Below are 23,312 nucleotides of genomic sequence, written 5' to 3'. Positions count from 1 at the left end.
TACTGTTTCACAAAGCCTCTATCTATTTAAACGCCCATCGTGTAACTTAGTTCTCAGGTCACTTTCTACGAAAATAAATAAACGCTAGTATCCCCATTTTCACGGGGTAGGCTGACTTACGCGTTTTGCACGAGCCAAACTAAGTACAGAGGAGAAGGAAATGGTTAGGGGCTTAATATAATATGCCACTTTATGGCCTATAATATAGGCCATAAAGTGGCATATTTTGTTGAGCTATGATTCTTTTACACCTGTGAAAAACTGATAACTCGACGCCTACCTCTCTTTACTGCCTTATTGTATTTCACATTTATTGTCTTATCGTGCCTAAGTCCATGCTAAGCACTTGTGTGGATTTTACAGCCTGGAGCCTGGTTTGCATCCACAGAACTACAGCACATCTCATATTTCATGTGCTTGAACATTGCCTCTCCCTGCTTTCACCACTAGATGGCGGCATGTCCCAGGGTTGAAGAACTTTTACTTTCACTCCACATATCCTGAGTCCAATGAAAACGTTCTTGTAGCCTATAATTTATCAGACAATTGTCTTAAGAGGACAGGCACAGGCCATATTGACACTTTCTACATAATTGTCTTTATTGCAGTTTGCATACAACAGTCGTCTTGTTGGTGAATTTTAAAACGTTTGTGCATAAAAATAACATATGTAAGCCAATATCTTTTTAAATACCAGGGTAATGTCAAGTTGTCTTTTGGATTTCATTTTGTTCACAAAAATACTGTATCTGTAGTATACTTAAGACAGATAGCCCTATATGTTTATGTTGGTTTGCAAAAAGCCAAGGCCAGACGGTCCAAAGCATTATGTATTACCCATTTTTTTGTACAGAGAGAGGGAGCTCAGTGTTCTGTAAGGGCAGGCCCACTTTACTGTCTTTAATTGAGACAAGTGGTTTGGGAAAATATAATCTCATAAGGGGCAAGGAGATGTCAGTTCAGAGGTCCTTGATGGATATGTTGTAATTTGATTTAAAACTAATAAACAATCTACAGCAAGCCTAATGTGATGGGGTCACTGATAGGGAAATACATTTCAGTTTAGGTTCAACAACTTTTTCTCCTGTTTGGTCAATTCAGGTTTTTCAGATATAAACTATGTAAACGTCAATTCAACAGATAGCATGTGTTCCACAGCAGTTGTTGGTGGAATGCAGTGATAATGTCCTTGAAATGGGCATATGACAATTTATTACAGGTTATCGGTAACTTTAAAGGCACCCAGTGCAACTTTATGTAAACATTCAATGAAAAATAAACATTCAATTTCTAGTCTTTTTAACACGTAGTAAGTTTCAATAACTCCATACCATTACATATCGACATTCAAGGAGCAAAGATGATACGTCGTTGTGTGGTGAGAACTAATAGAAAATCGTAAACAACAACAATCGCCGGTGGGGAGAAGCCATTTTTCCATTGACTGGAAGCCTGCTTTATTTATTGTAGGTTACAAAAAATAAAGAAAATGGCGGCGATTGTTGTTATCGATTTTCTATCAGTTCTCACCACACAACGACGTCTCATCTTTACTGCTTGAATGTCGGTATGTAATGGTATGGAGTTATTGAAACTTACTACATGTAAAAAAGGCTAGAAATTGAATGTTTCTTTTTTTCGAAAGTTGCACTGGGTGCCTTTAAAGTTTCTATTTGATAAAATTGGTGGAAAAAATAGATACATCTATCTAGAGTTTATAATAATTTTTAAGTTTATGGTATAGTTTTCTAGTATATTTCAGTACGAGGAAAAGTCACCCACAGGTCAAAATCGGAGCAGTTGCCTTTGTCGAACGAGATAGCTGCATCCCAAGCCCATCCCATCCCCTCAAACTGCAAATGGTTGGCAGGTGAGAATTGACGTCAACTCTAGCAAGCGTTGCGTCCAGACAGACTGTCCACTGCATGCCTTGAAGTATGTGAAGTGGAATCGAACATACGCCCGAGGTCCTTCAGATTCCTCCCAATTTTAGTCCTTGTTGATTTCTGATGGAACGGATGAGCACCAGGGGAGAGTGCCTCTCCAAATGACGCTGTTTGGATATGTTTTAATTTGGATAGATCAGGGTATATTATCTGATGAAACGAGGCTGTTAATACTTAAACTTTGATACAAATATCCGGGTAAGTAGTTACTCGTATTTCGCTTTTATTCATGGTATAAACTGCAGTCATTCTTTCCTATATTAACCCTGGTGCATGCGCGAAGCGTTGGCACAAACGTCGTCATTTTAAAGTGCACGGTCATGTTAAACAGTTATTCGTGTCCTTTTTTCTAAATTCGCCAAATATAGTTGTAGATTTATGGAAACGATTGTCCACTTGCTCGCTGACATTCTTTTCAATATCATTAGCCCTAGGCTATACCGAAATCTTACGAAGATGAGATGAGTTCAGACAAGTGAAAGAAATCTATTTGCATGCAGTGACCCAACGTTCGTTTCAGAGTTTCCTTTTACATGTGAAACTCTTAATCATCTGATTTAGAATTATGGTCTGTCATATTCTTTCCTCTAATACATGTGACGTACATTTATGAGGACTGAAACTAGTAGAGGACCGGATGCTGCTACTTATGGTGTTATATGTCTTTCCTCTTTATCCTATGAAAAATAAAATGAATGACAATCCCGGTTCTGTTAAAGTAATTATACACTTACCAAACTACACCTGATGTTCTCTGACGTTTCTATATCCATTTGTTATTCAAGATATCATGATTATGAAAGTCACTACAACTGTCTACAACAGCTGTGTTTTCTACTGTAGAGATGGAGAGTGACCGTGTAGCCATCTTGAATGACGATGAGGAGGATCAGAAGAGAAAGTATGTCCTCTCCGAGCCTTTCAACACCTTATCCATGGAGCAGGCGTCCGACACTTCCCTCTCCGGGCCGACTCCCTCCGACACCCCCTCCAGTGTCTCGGCCTCCCAGTCGGGCCAAAGCATGGACTGCCTGGAGAGAGGCTGCTTACACATAGACAATCACCTCCTGGTCTCCAAGGTCTTCTATTTCTTCTTCTACGCAGCCTACGGTTCTCTCCATCCCCTCCTCGCCGTGTACTACAAGCAGCTCGGCATGAGCCCCAGCCAGGGCGGTCTGCTGGTCGGGATCCGCTACTTCATCGAGTTTTGCAGCGCTCCGTTCTGGGGCCTGATGGCCGACCGGTTCAAGAAAGGCAAGACAGTGTTGGTTTTCTCCGTCTTCTGCTGGGTGATCTTCAACTGTGGCATCGGTTTTATCAAGCCAGCAGCCATGAGCTGTGTGGAGAAAGACCCTATTGTGAACACTAGTCACCCCCTCCCTGCAGGGAATAGTACAAGGAATCGTAGATACATATTTAATAGCCTTCCTCCCAGGCTCTCACTCATGCGGGATATGGAACCTGCTTACAGTGTCCAGAAAAGATACATTAGGAGTGTGGATGTAAATAATTCAGACCACTCAACTGGGTCTCGTGGTTTAACAACCCCCACACCTATTCATGAAGCCGTAATACCCAACATAACCAGTACTATTACCACAACCACCACAACAACCTCCACCACTACCTCCAAAACTGTAAAAACAACCACCACCACAGCCAAGCCGAAGGACCATAAAATTGTCTTCAACCAAGACCAGGTGGAGACCATCTTCCTTCTGATCCTGTTGGTTATCATCATTGGGGAGTTTTTCAGTGCCCCAGCGGTGACCATTGTGGATACGGTCACGCTGCAGTACCTTGGGAAGCACCGTAATCACTACGGGCTCCAGAGAATGTGGGGTTCCCTCGGCTGGGGACTGGCAATGCTCTCGGTGGGCATCTGGATCGACCACACTCCCATCACCCTCGTAATCAAGGGCTCTGGCTGCGTACTGCCCGACTACAAGAACTACCAGATCGCCTTCATCGTCTTCGGCGTGCTCATGACCTTGGCTCTCGTGGTGTCCACGCAGTTCTACTTCGACAACAGGGACTACCGGCCCGGGGAAGGGGAGGAGGAGGAGAAGGAGAATGAGGTTGAGATTCCACACGTCGTTCAGAACATTCCAAGTCCTGAGGCCAGCTCCGAGGAGGCCCCCGTATGCCCTAAGGCCACTCACCAACCTCTCCCCATTAAAGAGCTCCTCCGGCTGCTCTGCGGCATCCAGTATGGCTCGGTGCTGTTTGTGGCGTGGTTCATGGGCTTCGGCTACGGGTTCGTGTTCAGCTTTCTGTACTGGCACCTGGAAGACCTGAAGGGAACCACCACTCTGTTCGGGATTTGCTCGATTCTCAGCCATGCGTCAGAGCTGGCTGCTTATTTCACCAGTCACAAGCTGATTGAGCTGGTGGGCCACATCAGGTGAGTGGATCTAATAACCCCCCCACCCTACCCCACACACACACACACACCCCTCCCTGGGATGCTCAATTGCAGGGCATTAAACACTGTTCTTGGCTTGACAGTTCAGTTCAAGAGGAAGAGAAATGTGACTGCATGATTTCATGATTTAGATATTCAGACTTCTATTCTGTCCTCACACATTCTGTGTCTCCGTAGAGAACCGACATGACCTTATCTTGATCTTTCATGTAGAGCTGCTTCTCATCGCATTTCATAATGACAGGAAGGTAGTTGCGTCATAATCACCATTAGCACCAGTAACACCATCTTGATATTTTGTTGTCCTAATTTGAACTTTCTTACTGCGACTTGGTTTTGCAGTGCCATTGGCCTGATGGTGAAAAAGGAATAATTGACTTTGATATATTTAAAAAAAAACAAGGAAAGCAAAGCAAAACACCTCAGGACAGTGCCCCTCAAAATGCCCCAACAAAAAGTCAGTTTCTTTTTTCTAACATTTTATTTATTTATATCTTTGTGGTTTTACAGATACAAATACAATGTGAGCAGGCCATACTTGCATACTTAATATGCAATATTTCATTGTTTACCTCGATTTAATGATAATTTTCTCATGGGTTGATGACTTTATATAAGGTTAGAAAACATTCATTGATGTTGAAATGCCCTAATGTTGAAATAATTTCCCAACTCTGTTCATACAGTTCACATTTGCAGTTACAGATATTCTAGCATCTTGAACCTTACAGTAGCCTGTAAAGGAGGCTGGGTGGAACAAAATGCCCAGCTGAGCTCCTATTATGTTTATCTCTGGCCTTGGTTTATTCAGCTTTCTTCTAAAGGCCATCATCATTCAGGAGAACAGCCTGGCGCCACACAGGGGTGCCTGGGCAGTGGGTTTTGATTTAAGATGACTTGTGTGCGTGCTGTGTTGTATGCTCTGCTGAGCTTTAAGATTTGTTATTATTAGAGGGCTTAAGGACATGAGGTCTCTTAAAGAAGTTCTAGTCCATATGGCAACGTCGTGGCACTCTGTTTCAACTGAAGACGTGGTAGATTAACACTTGGTCCTCAGACCTTGACGAACAATGGGTTGCATCCGTCTCTGGGCGGATGCAAATACAGTGTTTAAAAATGGGTTTTAATTGGCCATTTTGCAATCCATGGTGGTTGTATTAATACCAGGGATGGCGAGGAGTGCGTCCAAAGGTCAACGTGTTTTTGTGGCGCAGACCTGGCACACAGGGAGGGAGCCCGGTGCCAACAGGTTGTTGACTTTAATCGCTAAGTGGGCACTGCATGGCCACACAGTGTGCAAACTCAAGGGTGGTGTCCAGCAGATGACGGGGAACATCCCGTTTGGAAAAACAGATGTCGGTAAGCATTTGCGAAACAGCATTGAGTAGTGGGGTAGATACTTTTTGCAAAAAGGAAGAGAGGGGGAAAAAATCCTGCATCCTTTCAGATGGTATTTCTCAAGTATCTGTAAAATTTGGCAAATGACCCACCTCCACGACTGGCTAAGATAAATGACTGCCTGATGGAACAAGGGTTGTGCCAAAATCTGTTGACTTGCAACCTGCATTGCTCATGAAATAGGTCATGTCTCTCTGCCACTCTCATCTTGGCAGTCATTCATCTGAGCATAAACTGTATGCTACTACACAAAGGTGGGCACCACTGTTTGGCTGCTTGGAGTACATTTTTAGACAGTCACCCATTTCAATATGGTCAGAAATCTCTCAGATCTTTCATTTAACAGTGTCGAGAAGAACATCAGAATATCACTGTTGAAAAATATTGTAGTGCACTGAGTCATTCTGCCCCTTGCTCACCCCTCGTATCGCATGGGTAGTTTTGTTGTTTTAACTGAGATTATTCCCCAGTCTAAACTAGACGAAAGACACAGAGACACGGGATGTTGTGGCACCAGACCAGATAGTAAAACTGTCGGCTTTGTTCAACGGTCATCCCTTCCCCCAGCGACCATTTATTCATCGTGATGAATGAACAAACATCCCCATTTTTACTACCGTTTGCTTTTATAATGAGTTGATATAGAAGTCAATACTATATCACACACACACACTATGTATACAAACGCCAATGGGTTCGTGTTAAACCGAGACTAAAACTAAAAAAGACATTTCGTGGTGCTAGTTTGCGGGTTAGAAAGAAAGAGTGTTCTCGGGCATTGCAGTTTTTTTATTTAGCTAAACAAAGCCACAATTGTGTGAAAGAAAGTCGCCTCTGCAAGAAAAAGCAAGTGGGACAGAAAAAGGCAGAGAGACAGATAGGGGAGAATACGAGCTACAGTTCTTTCTCTCTCTCCCTTTGTGTTTCTCTCTCTGTCTCCCTCTCCCACGAATGCCTACTTCGGTGGCCTGTTCTCACCCATGTGCAGGGAAAGCAGGACCAGTGACCCTGTAACTTAATCTCGTCGCCCATTAGCAGGGCCAGATGCTTTTTGTCTAGGCTTTCCGACATCGATCCTATGCGCGCCCGCTGCCCGGCCCTCTGTGGATCAATCGGAAAGCAGAGAACCAGCTGGCTGAGCTGAAGGAGAGTGGGGCTCACCAGGATAACACAGCCAGACAGAAGCTGTAGCGACAGGGCAGAGGAGTTGGAGGTTTTGCATGGGTATCTCGTATGTCTCGGCTAGTGTTGAGACTTATCTCTGCAGGCCAAGGCCATTGCTCAGCCTCCTGGTGTTTGACTGCACAGTGGATGATATCTGACTGATAGCTGATGTTTATAGTTCTGCAGTCTAGTTTTTATTACTGAGTGGATCAGGATTGGATGGAGAATTGTACATTGTATCGTAAACTAACACTTCTAGGTATAGTGGCAATTAAATGAGAAGGAGCACCATTTCTCTCTCTACAAATGGGATTATTACGTAAAATATATGAACTTTTCGTTAAATATGTCCAAGTTCATTGGTGTTGCTTTAATTAGATGCAACAAGCACATAAAGCTGTCTTTGTAATAGTGATAGTGTCTTGCAAGAATCAACACTTCAATATAGGAAGCCTATAGTATATCTGTATGACGTAGAAGGCCATGGGAAGCCTCCTCAGGTGCTCAATGTACATTTCCTGTTAGTCCTAGAATCAGTCGTATTAGCCTATATGTTCTGTATCAATTTTGAAAACAGTTTAATTATTGGGTGACGATAAATTTCCTTTGCCGTCATTTACTTCTCACCGTCACACAGCCTCTTCTTGTCCTGCTTGCTGGTCACCTGGTTTACCTTGAACTTGGGAGCGCAAAAAAGGGAATAAATCAGGGCAGACACCGAAACAAAACGTCTGATCATATCTAAAGTTTCCTAATATTTTAGAATTTTTGTATTGGGGTTATTCACTTCGACTACCTGTGTTTCATGGACATCTTTGCGGTTTCTTAAAAAAATATTAACTTTAAAGAGTTGTTGTTGAGCAGAGGTGGACTGCTAATTTGGTATATTGGGCTTTTACCCGATGGGCCATGTATCTTGGATGCTCCCTGGGTCAGTATACTTTATAATAAAAAAAAAGGTCAACAACTGGACCATGAAGCAGGTTCAGCGTCCCATGGTTCATTTTCTATGCTGACACTGGGCTTTGGATGGTAGATCATTAACTGCAAATGTGAATTGTATTAATTGAATTGGGTACAATGTAAGGAAATACATTTCTACATTAGGGTATTATATAACCATATAAAAAAAATCATTAACCATGAGAATAATATCATTACATCTAGTTAAACAATGAAATAATGCATGTTAAGTATGCAAGTATGGCCTGCTCACACTATATTTGTATCTGTACAACCACAAGGATATAAATAAGTCAATAAAATGTAAGAAATAATTTTGATGTTGCTCCATTTGCAGACTCATTACGTCACATGTCATAGCTCACAGCTGGTTGCCCCTCATCTGGGCATTGTGCTAACAGGCTAATTAAAGTCCTGTTTCAGTCCCAAGGGAATTCTGCCATTGAAAAAGATATGCCTTTCAATATACTGTCTGTTATTGTGGTTGAAAGCCGTTGTGAAATAACCTGATGGAAGGATATGAATGATGAATAGCCTGTATAGAGCTCTCAGATCTGTTTTTGTGTAGTGAGAGACAGGTGTCCCTGTAATAGACTGGAGTGGACACACACACATACCCCACAGGTCTCTTAAAATGGCCTTGTTTCTCACAGACACTCAGACACTCCCAAAGGGAGAAAATGAGTCACAATGTGCGCAAGAATAGAGGCTGACATCACTGCAACAATGAGTCCAGCAAGTCTTAAGGAGACACACACTCAAATAAAAGAAAAATACACGACACAAAGCATTTACCCATGGAGGACACACAAGACGGGCCTCATGGTTATGTAGGATCCAACCAAAAGGTTTAGTGTTGCTCTTATTCATTAAAATAATATTATTTGAACATGGGCCGTTGTTGGTCAAAATCCTTTTCAAAAGTATTCCAAATCTATTTCCCTATATTCCCTCTTCTCCCCTCAGGGTGCTCTACATCGGACTGGCCTGTAACACAGCTCGCTACCTGTACATCTCATACCTGGAGAACGCCTGGATCGTTCTACCCATGGAGGTCCTTCAAGGTGAGCGGCCAGCCAGTCAGCAGGAAGGCTTTCTGTTGACTTTACGAAGGAGGAAGTGTTTGGATTGCCGTGAAAAAAAAACAGCTTCTCACTCGTGTTCATGAGTTCATGAGTTCATGTAAGGACGCGACTCGTTCCAAGTTCAGTTATTAACAGGCAGATGTTAATATCTGAACAAGACAAATGTGTCAGTGGGGAAACGAGTTGGAGGAAAAACACTATTTTTTTATTGTACAATATTCGTTTTTATGATTCTATTGAATAATAAAAAGAATTCTTCTTCCTTTAAATGTACACAACCAGGAGCTCTCTAGCAGAGGATGGCAGGAGCGTACAATGTGCATTTCAAATGACCCTTTCAATATAAGTCCTACTGGATACTGAGTGAGCGGTCTAGCTTGTTGTCATTCTCAGGGTCATATTTAGAGTAAACATAGCTAATCTAGTTATTGCATCATAGCCTACCTTACAGGGTGTTGGGCTCATTGGATAGTGTTCAGTCACTTCCCCTTACAGACTTGTGATCGCAGGGAGGACGGCTATCTGTGATCTTACCTTGCACCTGAGTTCCTTTAGTTTTACGACTCATGAGCGCTTCACCACAGACATCATGCACGGCCACCTGTACCCTTCAGTTACATTGGAAATCAACCATCATAAATGGAACCTATTTTCTTCTACAGAATTTAATATTCATAATGTGTTTGATATGAACATGAATATATTAATATTGTGTGTGTGTGTGTGTGTGTTTCTATGTGCATGTGTGTTTATCTCCCTGGATACTGTCCCCCCACAGGTATGACGCATGCCTCCGTGTGGGCGGCCTCTATCTCCTACCTGAGTGGTGCCGTGCCACCTGCCCTGCGTACCTCCGCCCAGGGGATCCTGCAGGGCCTGCACCTGGGCCTCGGCCGCGGCTGTGGGGCCGTGATTGGGGGAGTCTTTGTCAACTACTTTGGTAAGTTCCCCGACCCGACAGTCACAATGCTTAAAAAAATGGATTGCCTCTGTTCAATGGAAAACTTCCAAATGTTCAAGTTGATAGCACCTGCTTTTCTGTATTACAGAATGTATCCTCGCCCCCACACCCACTAAATTTGGTAGTTAGTGCAATTAATAAAGTCTATTCTACAGCAATCATTTTAATTTGAAATCAAACAATATCCAAATGGTCCTGTTTGAATATTTAACTACAGAACACATACAGTACATACATTCTATTTTATTTTCTGTGAATTCAGACCATGACCTTGATATTACTTTAACCATGTTGGATGAGGTCAGTAATCACAATCACAAGTTAAAATGGTGACAGCTATGTGTGCCCATTTCCATTTGAACGCTAGTATGTGTTTTGAGAACAGCTGGTGCACTAGGAAGACATTGACAAACACGACAGCATCCATATCATTGTACCTCATACTTTATACAAGTACAAGGTATTATACCTTTGAGACGTGCCCAACCTTGACTAGCCCTGAGCGATCATTGTCAGGTTATACAAAACAAATAAAACGGTCTTTCTTTTTGAGGGATGGGTCATCTTTGTTGAAGACAATGGTTGATATTTGTTTTGGTTGGAGGTACAGTGATGTCAATCGCCAGTACACAAACACACACACACACTTACACAAACACAGACCTTTCCATGAAGGGTTACAGGATCTGCTGGCTACATCCCAGATGGAAAATTAGTTTGGCTTTGTGCATTTGCAGACATAAGCCCTCACTTGAAAGGATATGACCACAGAGTGATCTTCTTATGTTGTATTCAATGTTATGTGCTGTGATTGTCTTTGAATTGAATTTCAATTCACCACTTTCACATGTCATTGTAAAACTAGGAGAACACAATAGTGGTGGGAGAACAAGTTGTTGTCCATACTCATAATGTACATGTATGCTTCCAGTTTCTATTTGTGCCATGATGATTGCAGGTTAAGTTTGCACAGTCTCATGCTGGGTTTAAATAAGGTACGTTTTTAAGCTGAGGTTCCTGTTTTTGTTGTTTTGCTTTCTCTGCGTAGGAGCAGCAGAAACATTCCGAGGGATTGGAATGGCCTCCCTCGTCATCCTCCTCCTCTTCTCCCTAATTCAGTGCCTCACTGGACAGAATGAGGACAAGAGTAAGTACCTGATTCCCTTCGCCCTTCGCTTTCTCTCCCTCCATCTCTCCATCTTTCCTTCTCTTTTACGCTCTCTATCTCTCCTTCTCTGTTACTCTCTTCACCCATCTCCCCTACTCTCTTTCTCTCCTGCCATCTTTCCATTTTTTTCCTCCTCTCTCCCTCTCTTCCCCCCCCCCTCTCTCTCCCTCCATCTCTCTCCCACTGTAGGTCATTAGTGGAGAATGTCTCCCCCTCCATGTCATGTTTCATGTTATATAACCACTCTCTGAGACAGCCCAGTTTCTATAAACACCTGAGGTGGAGACAGCTGAAATGATAAATATGGCTGTGTTTGTTTATTTCACTCCCCCACAACCACCCACCCACATTCTCTCTCTCTCTCTCTCTCTCTCTCTCTCTCTCTCTCTCTCTCTCTCTCTCTCTCTCTCTCTCCCTTCCTCCACCATCTCTGTCTGTCTGTCTGTCTGTCTCTCCCTCCCCATTCTCGTTCTGTTTCTGTCTGTCTATCTGTCTCTCACGGTCTGTCTCTATCTCGTCATTCCCAGAAGAAGATCAAATTTTGGCCGAGAACATTCCGGTTCCTTCCAGTCCAGTTCCGATTGCCACCATAGACCTGATACCAAACCAGACCAGCTCTGAGCTACGTCCTGTGTCAGAACCCAAGGCTCCGGCCAAGAAGACGAAACACCAGGAGGAGCAGGAGGACGTGGGCAAGCCTGCCTGGGTGGTGTCCACCTCACCCTGGGTCACGCTGGCCTTTGCCATCTACCAGCTGAAGGAGATGGTGGCCCATGAGAAACGGCCGTTGGCAGACCAGCCACAGCAGCTCCAGCAGCAGCAGGTACGCTGGTACCCCACGTGATGCTTGAAGGTGGCCGTGGTGGCGTGGTGGGGCTGGAGGTGGTGATCCACATTTGATTTGGTACAGTTTGTGCCATGCTCATGTTTGCCAGTCTCTGTCATGCCCATGTTTGCCAGTCTGTGACAGCCTTTGTGTGCCAGTCTATGCCATGCCCATGTTTGCCAGTCTGTGTCATGCCCATGTTTGCCAGTCTGTGTCATGCCCATGTTTGCCAGTCTGTGCCAGCCTTTGTGTGCCAGTCTATGCCATGCCCATGTTTGCCAGTCTGTGCCAGCCTTTGTGTGCCAGTCTATGCCATGCCCATGTTTGCCAGTCTCTGTCATGCCCATGTTTGCCAGTCTGTGCCATGCCCATGTTTGCCAGTCTGTGCCAGCCTTTGTGTGCCAGTCTATGCCATGCCCATGTTTGCCAGTCTATGACAGCCTTTGTGTGCCAGTCTATGCCATGCCCATGTTTGCCAGTCTATGACAGCCTTTGTGTGCCAGTCTATGCCAAAGGTGCTTGTTTCGGGTTCGGGGGGAGGCTTTATGGAATATTCGCTTTTTAATTTATTTTCCTTTTCTTCAGCTTTCTGAATTCTTACTACAAATCATGAAGAGCATATTTAGTTAAGATATTTTATGTTGAACAGCTCATAAGTAAATGTCAAAGTTTCTTTATGATAGTTTCTCTCTCTCTGAGTTACAGCAGTAACACACATGCCTGAAATGCTTGAATGAAACTATGAAAATAAAATGTGTCTTTATTTCATGCTTTCAATGACCTCAGGATAAAGGTGAGACTGCATCTGTGAATGTATGTATTTAAAACATACACGTGTGCATAGAAACCTGTAGTACATAAATGTCTCACTGCATTTATGGCCATTGATTTGTCACTCAGGACTGTAAATAAAAGAGACTGAACATATTTATGGTATTATTAAATAATGTATTGTGTTGCCTAATTGTGATGTGCTATCTTGTGTAAAGGCAGATTATTTTTCACTCCCGCTTTATTTATTTATTTAGCTTGTACTGAAAATATCTGACAAAAACAAATATAATTTGTCCATCAGCTTTTGTCTGCGCTTTATTTGAAGTGCCATCAGATTATCTGTTGACTACAATGTTTAGTGGATATGGGATACAAAATGAATGAAATAAAATGAAATCTCTATCACCAATACTTAATCGCTTGGAAACTATAAACACCAGACACTTAAAGCATGACGCTGAGGATAAGGCAACTGCCACTTCAGAAACACATTTGCATACGCAATTAAGCAGCATTCATGCAGACAGACTGAGCAGTAGACACTGCTTGTGGCCCTATTCTTTTGCCTGCACTTATGAGGCTTCTGCTCCTAGTAAGGCTCTTCGTTTTGCTTACTCCTCATCTGAATGGCCTAACATGGTTCTCTGCTGCTCTGTGCTCACAGGACAGAAATGAATTGGCCTTGTCTGCTATTGCGACTGAAGATACCCCATATGAACCCCACATGGAACGTGAGCCCAGCTCAGAGAGACCCGCCACGTCTGAGTGCCAAGTCAAGACGCCCCCCACCGTGGACCACAGGGCGCTCAAAGGCCCTTCCGAGCCCCAAGAGGAGCCCCAAGACCCCAACAGAGAAGACAGACTGCACATAGAGCACCCTGAATCCTTACCCACAGCTCCAGACGAATCTCACAGAACACCTCTAAGTCCCCCTTGCAATCAGTAGCAAGAAGACCCGCTAAAATCCAACTTCTGTATCTCTGGAGAATGGAACGATTATCCCTAAAGGAGTGATATACTTTTGGACCTAAAGGGAGAAGTGATACCTGAAAAGAAATAACAGATTCATACGTCTCATATACGTGTTTACATTAGTCTTACACTGTAGCTGTGTTCCTGTGTTGTCGTCTTTTGCCTTGTACTGCCGCTAGACCGCTTGCCTTACTGCTGTTGTAACCATCTTTACATAGGGGCTTGATTTCTTAATATGTGCCTGCAATATACTGCCCAAAAGACCTCTGACTGAAGTAGATTAGCACTCATACAAACTTTGTGGAATGTGTTACTCGGCTGCTAACCAAAGGAGAGTGCAATAGAACAGTGTGTGGGTCTTAACTTATTCGTGTAATTGTGAGGGGGTATTTTTCAAGCCCGCTCTCCCAGTGTGTGGTGTATGATGCCTTTGGTTAAACAGATGATTGGCATTTCGGGTAGAAGTTACACATGAGCTGAGACAGGAAGGTCAGACAAGGTCACAGGAAGTGACCAGGGTAAATGTGAACAGTCACTTGTTCAGCACATTCTATGAGGCAAAGGCTGCACTAACTCCTTTGCTTAATGTTAGTCACAAACTCAGTAGTAAAAACTCAAATGTAAGTGCTCTGTTACTACAAAGTAAGGCTGAAATAAGGCTGTTTTGGTTCTTATGCCTAGGAGCAGAACAGTACTCTGTGGTGCCATCATTTGCCTTGAAGCTACATTCAAATTCACATTAGCGTAAGGCACCTTACAGGGTAGTGTGAAACTGCGTATGTGAAAGTTCTGGTACGCAGCCAAAATTCTCAAGCCTCTGCAACATATGCTTTCACTGCCTGTGACTGAGGCGTATGTATGTTAGAACATTCACACTTGCCATGGCTGGTTAGCCTTTACGTCACAGTGAACTCAATTAGAATTTTATGAATATTCTATTGCCCATTCCACTGACAGCAATAGCCTGCCTTATTGTTTTGGTATGTCAAGGAGCATAGACCATATGTGATTGTACACTGTCCTTGGTTGGAGGTTGTACTTTGTTTGACTCTTCGTTGTTTGGTTTGTTTAGAGAGCTTTCTATGTGCAAGTGTGTTTTCCAGTATGCCTGTTGTATGTATGTGTTTGTGCGTATTTTCCCGTATGCGTGTGTAGTACGGATGTGTTTGTGCGCATTTCCAACTCTGCCTTATTGTTCATTCTGCTCTTAAATTGTGACTCATTCCAAAATCAGCTTGTTTACATGTAATAAGACAAAGGGAGCGGACATACAAATCTACAATAAAATAAGCCTGTATTTATTTGAAAATTAAAAGAAAACATTTTCCGAAATAGTCTACTGCTGACTAAGAAGTGGTTGTCAATGATTTGTTTATGTAAAAATCTGCTATAAAAGTTCATATAAGAAATATTGCTATGAAAACAAGCTACTCATCAGAAAAAAAAACATTCAAAAAAGTAGTATAATCTGTGGCACATTTGTACAAATAAAAGCTGCCAAAAGAGGCACTGCCACAACAGAACCGTTTAAAATACACCCGCTCATGCTGTGGCAGTCCCTGAGAGTGCAATTTACACAGAGAGCCACTAGGGGTCAGTAGCTCCCCGGACTCCGCACGCTTCGTTATACGATCAGAGGACTGAAGTCTTGCTCGTCTGCTTTGCCACAGGCGCTTGGAGTAGGAGACGAGAAACACAAGAAATTGTGCTAATGATGCATCTGATCCACCTGAGAGCCGTAAACAATCCTTTCAGTGCCATCACGCTAATTTCTTGCGATGTGGCGAGAAAACGCAGCCCTACAACCACGTTCGGGTTTGAAATGTTTGGAGTGGGTGGGAAAAATGCATTGTTTTAAATAAAAGGAGGGAAGATAATTTAAAAATGCGAGAAAAACAACAATCATTCTATAAAGTCTCTGTGCAGATGAAATACGTTTGAAAAAATGCGAGAATAAAAAAAACTGATCAAAACCACATAACAGCTAACCTTCCAACATTGACAGATATCACTGTAACTATGGAGTCCTCTCTATCCAGCCACCCCTTAAACCAGAGGGATTGCCTCAGGTCAGTAAATCAGTGCACTCCAGAGTGACTTTTCCAGAAATGTCCAAAAACATCCGATCATGGCTTTGTCAGGAAGTTGCCAGTGAGGGATCCCAAAGTGGTCATGTGAGCGTCCAACCCGCTGGCACCGTGCGGCTCAGAAGAGGTCCTCCTCCTCCTCCACGTCCATGGGCTCAGGGAGCGGAGGGTAGAGGGAAGGGACTGGGGCGGGAGGGTAGGGGCAAAACTGGGAGGGAGGGGCTGGAGGAGGGGTGTAAGACGGGAAACTGAGCAGGGTCGGGCTGGGGGTGGGAATGGGGTTGAATGTCGGGGGCACCCGGGAGTAGGACTCCAGCTCATCCTCGCTAATGTCTCCGCCGCCGTTGTGGTCGTCTCCGTTGCCGTGGTGTAGACCCCAGCCGCGATTGCACTCGCCATTGAAGAGCACGTTCTCGTAGTAGGCGCCGCCCAAACCGTAATGCACCTCGTGTGACTCCTGTTCCACCGCATCCACATGCGAACCGCCACACAAGAAGTCCGCAAACCTGCATAACCAGAAAGACAGACAGTCAGACAAATATACATTCAGACAAACAGACTGTCAAGACAGAAAGTGCATGTTGTTTCCTTCTTCCCTCTTTGTATTGTAAACATGGCTCACTCTAGACTCATCGTCTACACTTGGTAATGGTAAGTTACACATACACCATGTTGGCACTGCAGAGCTTGTCGCTGCTTTCTCCAGCCTTTGAGCCAGAGGTGCGCGTGGACGGTACTATTCTGGGACACAAGGCCAGCGCATCATCCAGGTTATCAGAGGATGCTGGAGAGGCCGAGGGCATGATTGGTTGGGAGAGGCGAAAAGCACCAGCCATGCGTTCTGTTCCATTTTCCCAATTGAGGGCTGACTCACCAGATAATGCACGATAAAACTTCTGCCGTTTTAATGGCCAGGACTGTCCATTACTTACGTAAGTATAGACTATACCACGATCACAGCTGGTCACCCTTTCCTCTCATACACTCCTTGATCTTTAGAGTGAGGGTGGGTGTGTGTGTGTGTGTGTGTTGTGTTTACCTCTGAGGCCCCCTGTTATCCATGTATACAAACTGCATAGTGAGGCAATCCAGCTGTGGGCCTTTTGTAACCCCATTAGACAGGGGGAAATAAAAAACTGTGTTTACTTAATTTAATGTAGGTATATGGATCACTTAAGTGCCTAAAATGTACCTAAAGCTGAGTATGCTCAGCAGTGCCTGCTTCACCGCCAATCCCCTGTTTAACAAGTGTCTGGTTGTTCTAATTAAAGGCACAGTCTGTAATTCTGGCGAAACGTATATTGTACGGATATATTTGATATTTTAACTCAACAGCCAATAACAGCCTCTTTCTTTCTGTGCTCTTGAAGAAGCAATGTGTTGATTGGCTGGCATAATGTATGGCTTTTTCCAAGCCATTTTGTCTGCTCCCTGTTTACAGAGCCAGGGGTTTGCACAACAGTGTAGTTTTTGTTTTAAGCGCCGAACAGGATGGACAGATAGAGGACTGTGAGGAGCAATGAGCTGAACTTGACAAAAAAGTGTATCGGATTAGAATCACGGACTGCACCTTTAATCTCGTATAAACACAGCCCTTACCTCTGTGGGTTGCCGAGCTTAAGAACCGTGTCCCAGGCGGGGAACGCTGGGCTTCGGCAGTGTTCCCTCAGCTGTTCCAGCGAAGTACGGGTGTGCACCTCCCCTTGCTCTCTGTACTCCTCCTCTGTCAGGAACCGGGTCACGGGCCGGCGCCGGCGCCGGAACAGGCCCAGGAAAGAGCGGAGAAGGTTCCACATCAACCTGAGAGGAAGAGAACCAGTCAGAACCATGTGCACAATTCAGTTCAGCGTTCAGTTCTGTTCAGTGTTCTGCTTCAGTGATGAACTTAAAGTTAGGCATTATGAGTACAAGCAACAGTCATGCTGTATTTTTCCATACTTTTCATAATTAGAAGTACATGTGGAGAAAAACTGTCTGCTAGCCCTAACACTGAGGGTGGAGGATTGGAACCGGGGAGAAAAACAGAGCTTTATTAGAGCGGTTTATCCTTTTATTGCTCTGATGACTAATGAAATGAATATAATGGTGGGGGGGTTCTTGTTCCTTCAGGATAGAGATTTGCACTGACCAACACAGAGCTCATCAGTGGCTCTACAGTACTCTGATTAGCGATGGATGCAGGTGGCAGACAGCGCCCCCTGCTTGACACAGACATTAATGTGAGCCCCTACCTTAATCTCATTGTAATACCTCTCATTATAATTCTAAGTGAATTATGCATACAAATGTTTCTAACCAGATCCTACACGCACAAAAATAGATGATGGCTTACTGGAGCTTTCTTACAAATGAGGAAATAACCAGGGACCGTTTGGAATTTCCTGAATGCATCTACTGCTCAATCATCAATAAAACTGGATAGCTCTAAAGCATATCTTTAACCACACAAAACATTAGGACCAAAATGCAAGTTTCTATTGAAATTTGTTACATCTATCTATCAGTTATTTATAGAAACCACATAATTTCATCTCGTCAACCATATATGTATAGGTGTGTGTATCTATCCATCATATCATTTCATCTAGTCAACCATGTATGTTTAGGTGTGTGCATCTAACCATCATATCATTTCATCTAGTCAAGCATGTATGTACAGGTGTGTGCATCTAACCATCATATCGTTTCATCTAGTCAAGCATGTATGTACAGGTGTGTGCATCTAACAATCAATTTAAACTGGAGTACCTGCAGAGGGCTCCCAGAATGGTGCCCACCATCGGCAGCAGCCTCAAGCTCATCAGCGCCCCCAGCAGGGTGTAGGCAGCCGGAGGGTAGCAGATGCCCGCCCACAGCATGGTCAGGGCCACGCTCTGCACGCACCAGGACATCAAGGTCAGAGTTCGCTCACAGGTGATGGGGCCGCGCTTGTAGCACAGCACAAAGCTGATGAAGCTCGTTACTGCAAGGTAGCCTTGGAGAGGAGACAGGAGAGATGGGGGGGATTTAGACAGAATGTCAATTGCTGCACACCTACACTATAGACAGAGGTTCAGAGGTTAGAGTTGAACATGAGGCTGTGTTTATTTAAGGATGAGAGAGAGAGAGAAATAGAGAGAGACTGAGACAGAGACAGAGACAGAGAGAGAGCGCAAGTGATCCATAAAAACAAAGAGAAAGAAAATGAGAGCTTGGAGACAGATGAAGAGAGGGAGCGAGAGAGAGAGAAAGAGAAACAGCACATCTAAATTGTAATCCCCTGAGCATGTTTTTCTACTCCTGTTGTTGTAAGCATAGCAATCAATGTTCCAGCTGCATTTGCGGCTCCTCTTAATCCTAATATGCCTGTGGTTCTCTCATTTCCATAGCCAGGCGAGAACTGTGAGCATACTGAAACGAGGGGGGAAATTGATTTGGCGGCGAACGAGCACAGCCTATCGAGCAGTCAAGAGGCAGTCGCTCGACCACTCCAAACACTTGGCTTCCTTATCACCGACACGACTGGGTGACTGGCTGAGCAGGGATGTATGAGGGAGGAGGTCAGAGCTTTAGCGCTGTCTAAGGGGGTTATTTGGTTATAATGAAGATCAAATCTGGCTGCCTGATGTAGTTCTGGCTAAATAATACTAATAACAAGGGCAGTACCGTTATAAGGACTACTTTGCACAATACGCACTCACATTCACACACAATACAAAACACACACACACACACACAATACAAAACACACACACACACACACACACACACACACACACACAAAGAAAGCCTGGTAGAGGACTGAAGCAGCTTAACCTCTGTTTCGGTTTCTGGAACTAAGACGCTTACTTGTAGCATTCCTTCTGGGATATCATTTTTCTAGATTACACCAAACTCATGAAACACTTTTGTGGTTGTTCTAAGGGGGTTCAGGCTCTGGGCTCTGTAAAGCGCATTGAGGCAATTTAACAGTTTTGATGCTATATAAATAAAACTGAATAGAATTGAATTGGGAGCCTTCTAAAGTGGTCCACCAGCTCTACTGGAAAAGCAAGGTGCTGCCAACAAAGGAACAGGTTCTCACACTTGATAAGCACACACAGCACACAATTTAAATTAAGACTATGCTTGTATTGTACTGCAAGTCACCTTGGATAAAAGTGTCTCTTCTCGTGATCCTGATTGTAAACACGCTACCTCAATACTGTTTGAATTCAGTGTAATACTGAAGCAGCAACAACTAAAACCTTTGACATTTGATTTTCCACAAAATGTCACAGAAAAAACTGGTAGTCATTAAACTATAACAGTTAAAATAAACCTGTGCATCAGTCACACAGCGGGACATCTGTGTCGCCTCAGTTTGATTTAGTGCCCTCTACACTTACACTGACACCAAGGCCCGACAGCGCGCGGCAGTACACAATGTCAAGCGGGCGGTTACCTACCCAGCATCTCCCGCCAGTAGTTCTTCGTGATGTCCTCCCACGCCACCATCACTTTCTGAAAGCCGAGGTACGAAACACCGGTGCTGGCACCAAAAAATGCCAAGAAGACACCTCTCTGTACAAGACACACACACAGTGAGTGTAAGTGTGAGAGAGAGAGTGTGTGTTAGAGAGAGTGAGAGAGACACACACACACACACACACTCAGAAACACAGCTCAGCTGGATGGATAACTCAGGTGTAGGGTGCTGAGCAATCTGGTGACAGGAGACATGGCTTGTCTAAATATATAAGCCCCCTGCCTAGCCTCCCCACCCCAACTCCCATGATGCAAAGGCCCAGCAGTCAAACATGTTCTGCCAGGGCCATTAGGCTGAACTGATCAAGCACATCACACCCTCAATGGGCCTGAGCTTTAACTACATCAGGCGGGAGAGATCTGTCGGTGTTAAGGCGGTTGGGGGAGGGTAGTTATTATCAGGGTCTGTTGGGAGTGGGGGTGAAGGGCGAGGTTGCTGAGGGAAGAAATGGTGTGTGTGTGTGTGTGTGGGGGGGGGGGGGGGGGGGGGGGATACTAGTTTCACATTGAGTGTTTGAGTTAATAGTCAAAAGCCTCCACCCACTCTGTTGCTAAATTTATCTGGATCCTGCGTTCCCAAGGGAACAATACAACTGAAAACAAGCCTTCTAGAAATACTTTTGGTGTTGAAATGTTGAAAAGAGCAGAGTTATCAAGTTCAACTGGAAAATGCACTTCAATTATCATTACAATGGTAACAAGGCGTTAAGTAAGTGCATTGGCAACAAGCTGATCAGTCACAGAGATCAACAGTTGCATGTGACCTCCGCTGGTGAGTGTCTTTGACCCGGAAGTGCCACATGAGGTAGCTCTAGCCATCTTACTTTTGGAATGAAGTTTTTCATGACGAAAAGCAGCAGCAATAAAATGGAGACGACGCCAAACGTAACTCCAGTAGTATAATAGAAGACGGAGCTCCTATGAAGAGAAAGCAAAAGGTGCCTTTATGAACATTGTTTATATCATTTTGCTAATTTATAACCATAAGGAAGCTCCTAAACAGAGACATGGGGTCAAAGCAAAGCTCCCACACACACTTCACGATAGCTTTAGTTTATGTGCGATGGACTTGGTTTATTGCTTGTTTCTTTGCTCATTGCCCATCAATGAAATTAAGGCCCACAGTGTTTAAGATGTAACCTCAGTATACACTATGTAGATGTTATGTTCAGTTGCATATGGATCATGTAAATCATCCAATAAATCAGATGTTAACGTCAGACAGGAGAGGGATTTGCCCAAACCCATTACTGCAGACACCCATAGACATGTGGAGGGTTATCATATGAGCTGAAAAGGTTGCACTTTACCGGCAAATACTCCCAGCAACGCAGAACAAGAGCAGCCCGCCAATGAAGAGAGCAAACCGCATTTTATTCAACCCTGAGGGAGAAAAACACACACACACACACACACACACACACACACACACACACACACACACACACACACACACACACACACACACACAGTAAGGTTAAGCACAATCACACAGGTCTATTACTATCTTATTACAGAGTGTCTCTTGGGTGAGGATGCTCACTTTTGCCAGACACATGGAGTGTGTACTCTGTGCTGGCTCTAGGGCTCTTAACCATGAAGCAGACGTCCTCCTCCACCAGCGGTATGTCCAGGGTCTTCCCTCGCTCCACTGCGGGTGGCCAGTAGTGTTCCACAGTGCACTTGGCCAACATGAGAAGGTCGTCGGGGTCGTGACAATTTTTCGTCTCCATCGGGTACACAGCCACAACATCATCGTTGTCATTGCCCGTCACACGAACCTGGAAGAAAACACACGCTTTGGGACTTTAGTGGCAACAAACTGTTGTGTAGATTGCCATAGGCTGAAACTGATACACTAGCCAAGGCAGCAGCACATGTCAATGGCGCCAGTTCTATACATAGAAAACATGTAAATCGTGTTCCTTGCCTGCACATACGGCCATAAAAGAGAGTGCTGCAGATAGGCCTACTGCGTTGTTAATCATGACTTCATTTATAAGCCCACAATCAAACGGCAAATGCATTGTGTTTGACCTGTTGCTTAATGAGGAGGCATCGCTCACCTGAAATGTGGACCAGATGTCTTTCCACTTTATCCCTCTACCAGAGTTATAACAAAAGCATCGACGTCCATACATTGTTGTATCCTCATTTTCCTTCAAATATGTACAATCTGGAAAATGCAAATGTCGTTGTTATTGCCAAGGAACTTCATGCGCAGCTTATACTTTGGTTTCGTTTTGAACATCAACAGGAGCTGATTTTAACATTAGATGATTGAAGATGCATAATTGCTAGTTGTGTTAGCAAGTTAACCTCAGGCTAGATAAAGCATTTCCCCAAACTGTACATTTAAGCTGTGAGCTAATCTATAGCCACCATTCAATATGTTAGTAAATCAGAACGTTTCATATCGAGTGTTGCTGCACAATATGCGCGTGGAAATCACTTGAAATGGATTGTTGAAACAAATCGCAGCCCAAACTCTATGATCTAGAACACATTGTAAAGGTAACTAGTCGGTTGTATGTTGCAAGGTTATTTGGATTTCGACGTTTTGTCATAGACAAATAGCTCCTAAAGTTAGCTAGCTAGTTGTAGATTTGTTAGCTTGCTAGCATGATACAAATAAAGCAAATAAGTTACCTGCATACGAGTATCCATTTCTGCTTTCTACACTAGGCCAGCAAATGAAAACCCATAAAACAATAACTAATAAGGAGGCCACATGTTTCATGTTGATGGCTGGTTAAGCTTACTATCTGTAAGATTACTGTTTAACTAGCTAGCAAGCTAACTAGCTACAGAAGCTTACTCCACTAGCTCACAGGCTTCTCTGACAGTACTTTCAAAATCGGTGTACGTTATCTTGCAAGACATAACAAGCCGAACTTTGATCGGACTTGTTGTCAACCTCATGCTCCATGGCAACCCAATAAATTGGGCAAGCAGCTGTAAAGCAAATAACGATAAATGATCATGCCGAGGCAAAATCATTCACATACTAGTTTCCCCTGTCACTGACTGAATTTCC

The 23,312-nt window shown here is 43.9% G+C and overlaps 2 protein-coding genes across 2 annotated transcripts; one reads left to right on the top strand and one right to left on the bottom strand.

Annotated features, from left to right (window-relative positions):
• Nucleotides 1-2,019: 2,019 nt before the first annotated feature.
• mfsd6b (major facilitator superfamily domain containing 6b) lies at nt 2,020-13,656 on the top strand (the record flags this gene model as incomplete). The annotated part of the gene is made up of 7 exons (XM_080839186.1): nt 2,020-2,144; nt 2,790-4,350; nt 8,863-8,960; nt 9,760-9,921; nt 10,991-11,089; nt 11,638-11,933; nt 13,375-13,656. Exons 2-7 carry the CDS (start codon nt 2,792-2,794, stop codon nt 13,654-13,656), a joined length of 2,496 nt encoding a protein of 831 aa, XP_080695312.1. The 5' UTR covers nt 2,020-2,144; nt 2,790-2,791.
• A 1,702-nt stretch (nt 13,657-15,358) lies between these two features.
• nemp2 (nuclear envelope integral membrane protein 2) lies at nt 15,359-23,087 on the bottom strand. The gene is made up of 9 exons (XM_080839197.1): nt 22,925-23,087; nt 22,342-22,451; nt 21,819-22,056; nt 21,586-21,658; nt 21,100-21,193; nt 20,197-20,311; nt 18,518-18,743; nt 17,369-17,569; nt 15,359-16,275 (listed from the first exon to the last, which is right to left on the bottom strand). Exons 1-9 carry the CDS (start codon nt 23,013-23,015, stop codon nt 15,888-15,890), a joined length of 1,536 nt encoding a protein of 511 aa, XP_080695323.1. The 5' UTR covers nt 23,016-23,087; the 3' UTR covers nt 15,359-15,887.
• Between the last annotated feature and the right edge of the window lie 225 nt (nt 23,088-23,312).

This window comes from Sprattus sprattus (assembly GCF_963457725.1).
Source record: "Sprattus sprattus genome assembly, chromosome: 5".
NCBI classification, from domain to species: Eukaryota; Metazoa; Chordata; class Actinopteri; order Clupeiformes; family Clupeidae; genus Sprattus; species Sprattus sprattus.
The sequence above is the reverse complement of the archived record's forward strand: the minus strand, read 5'-3'. Positions and strand labels throughout refer to the sequence as shown.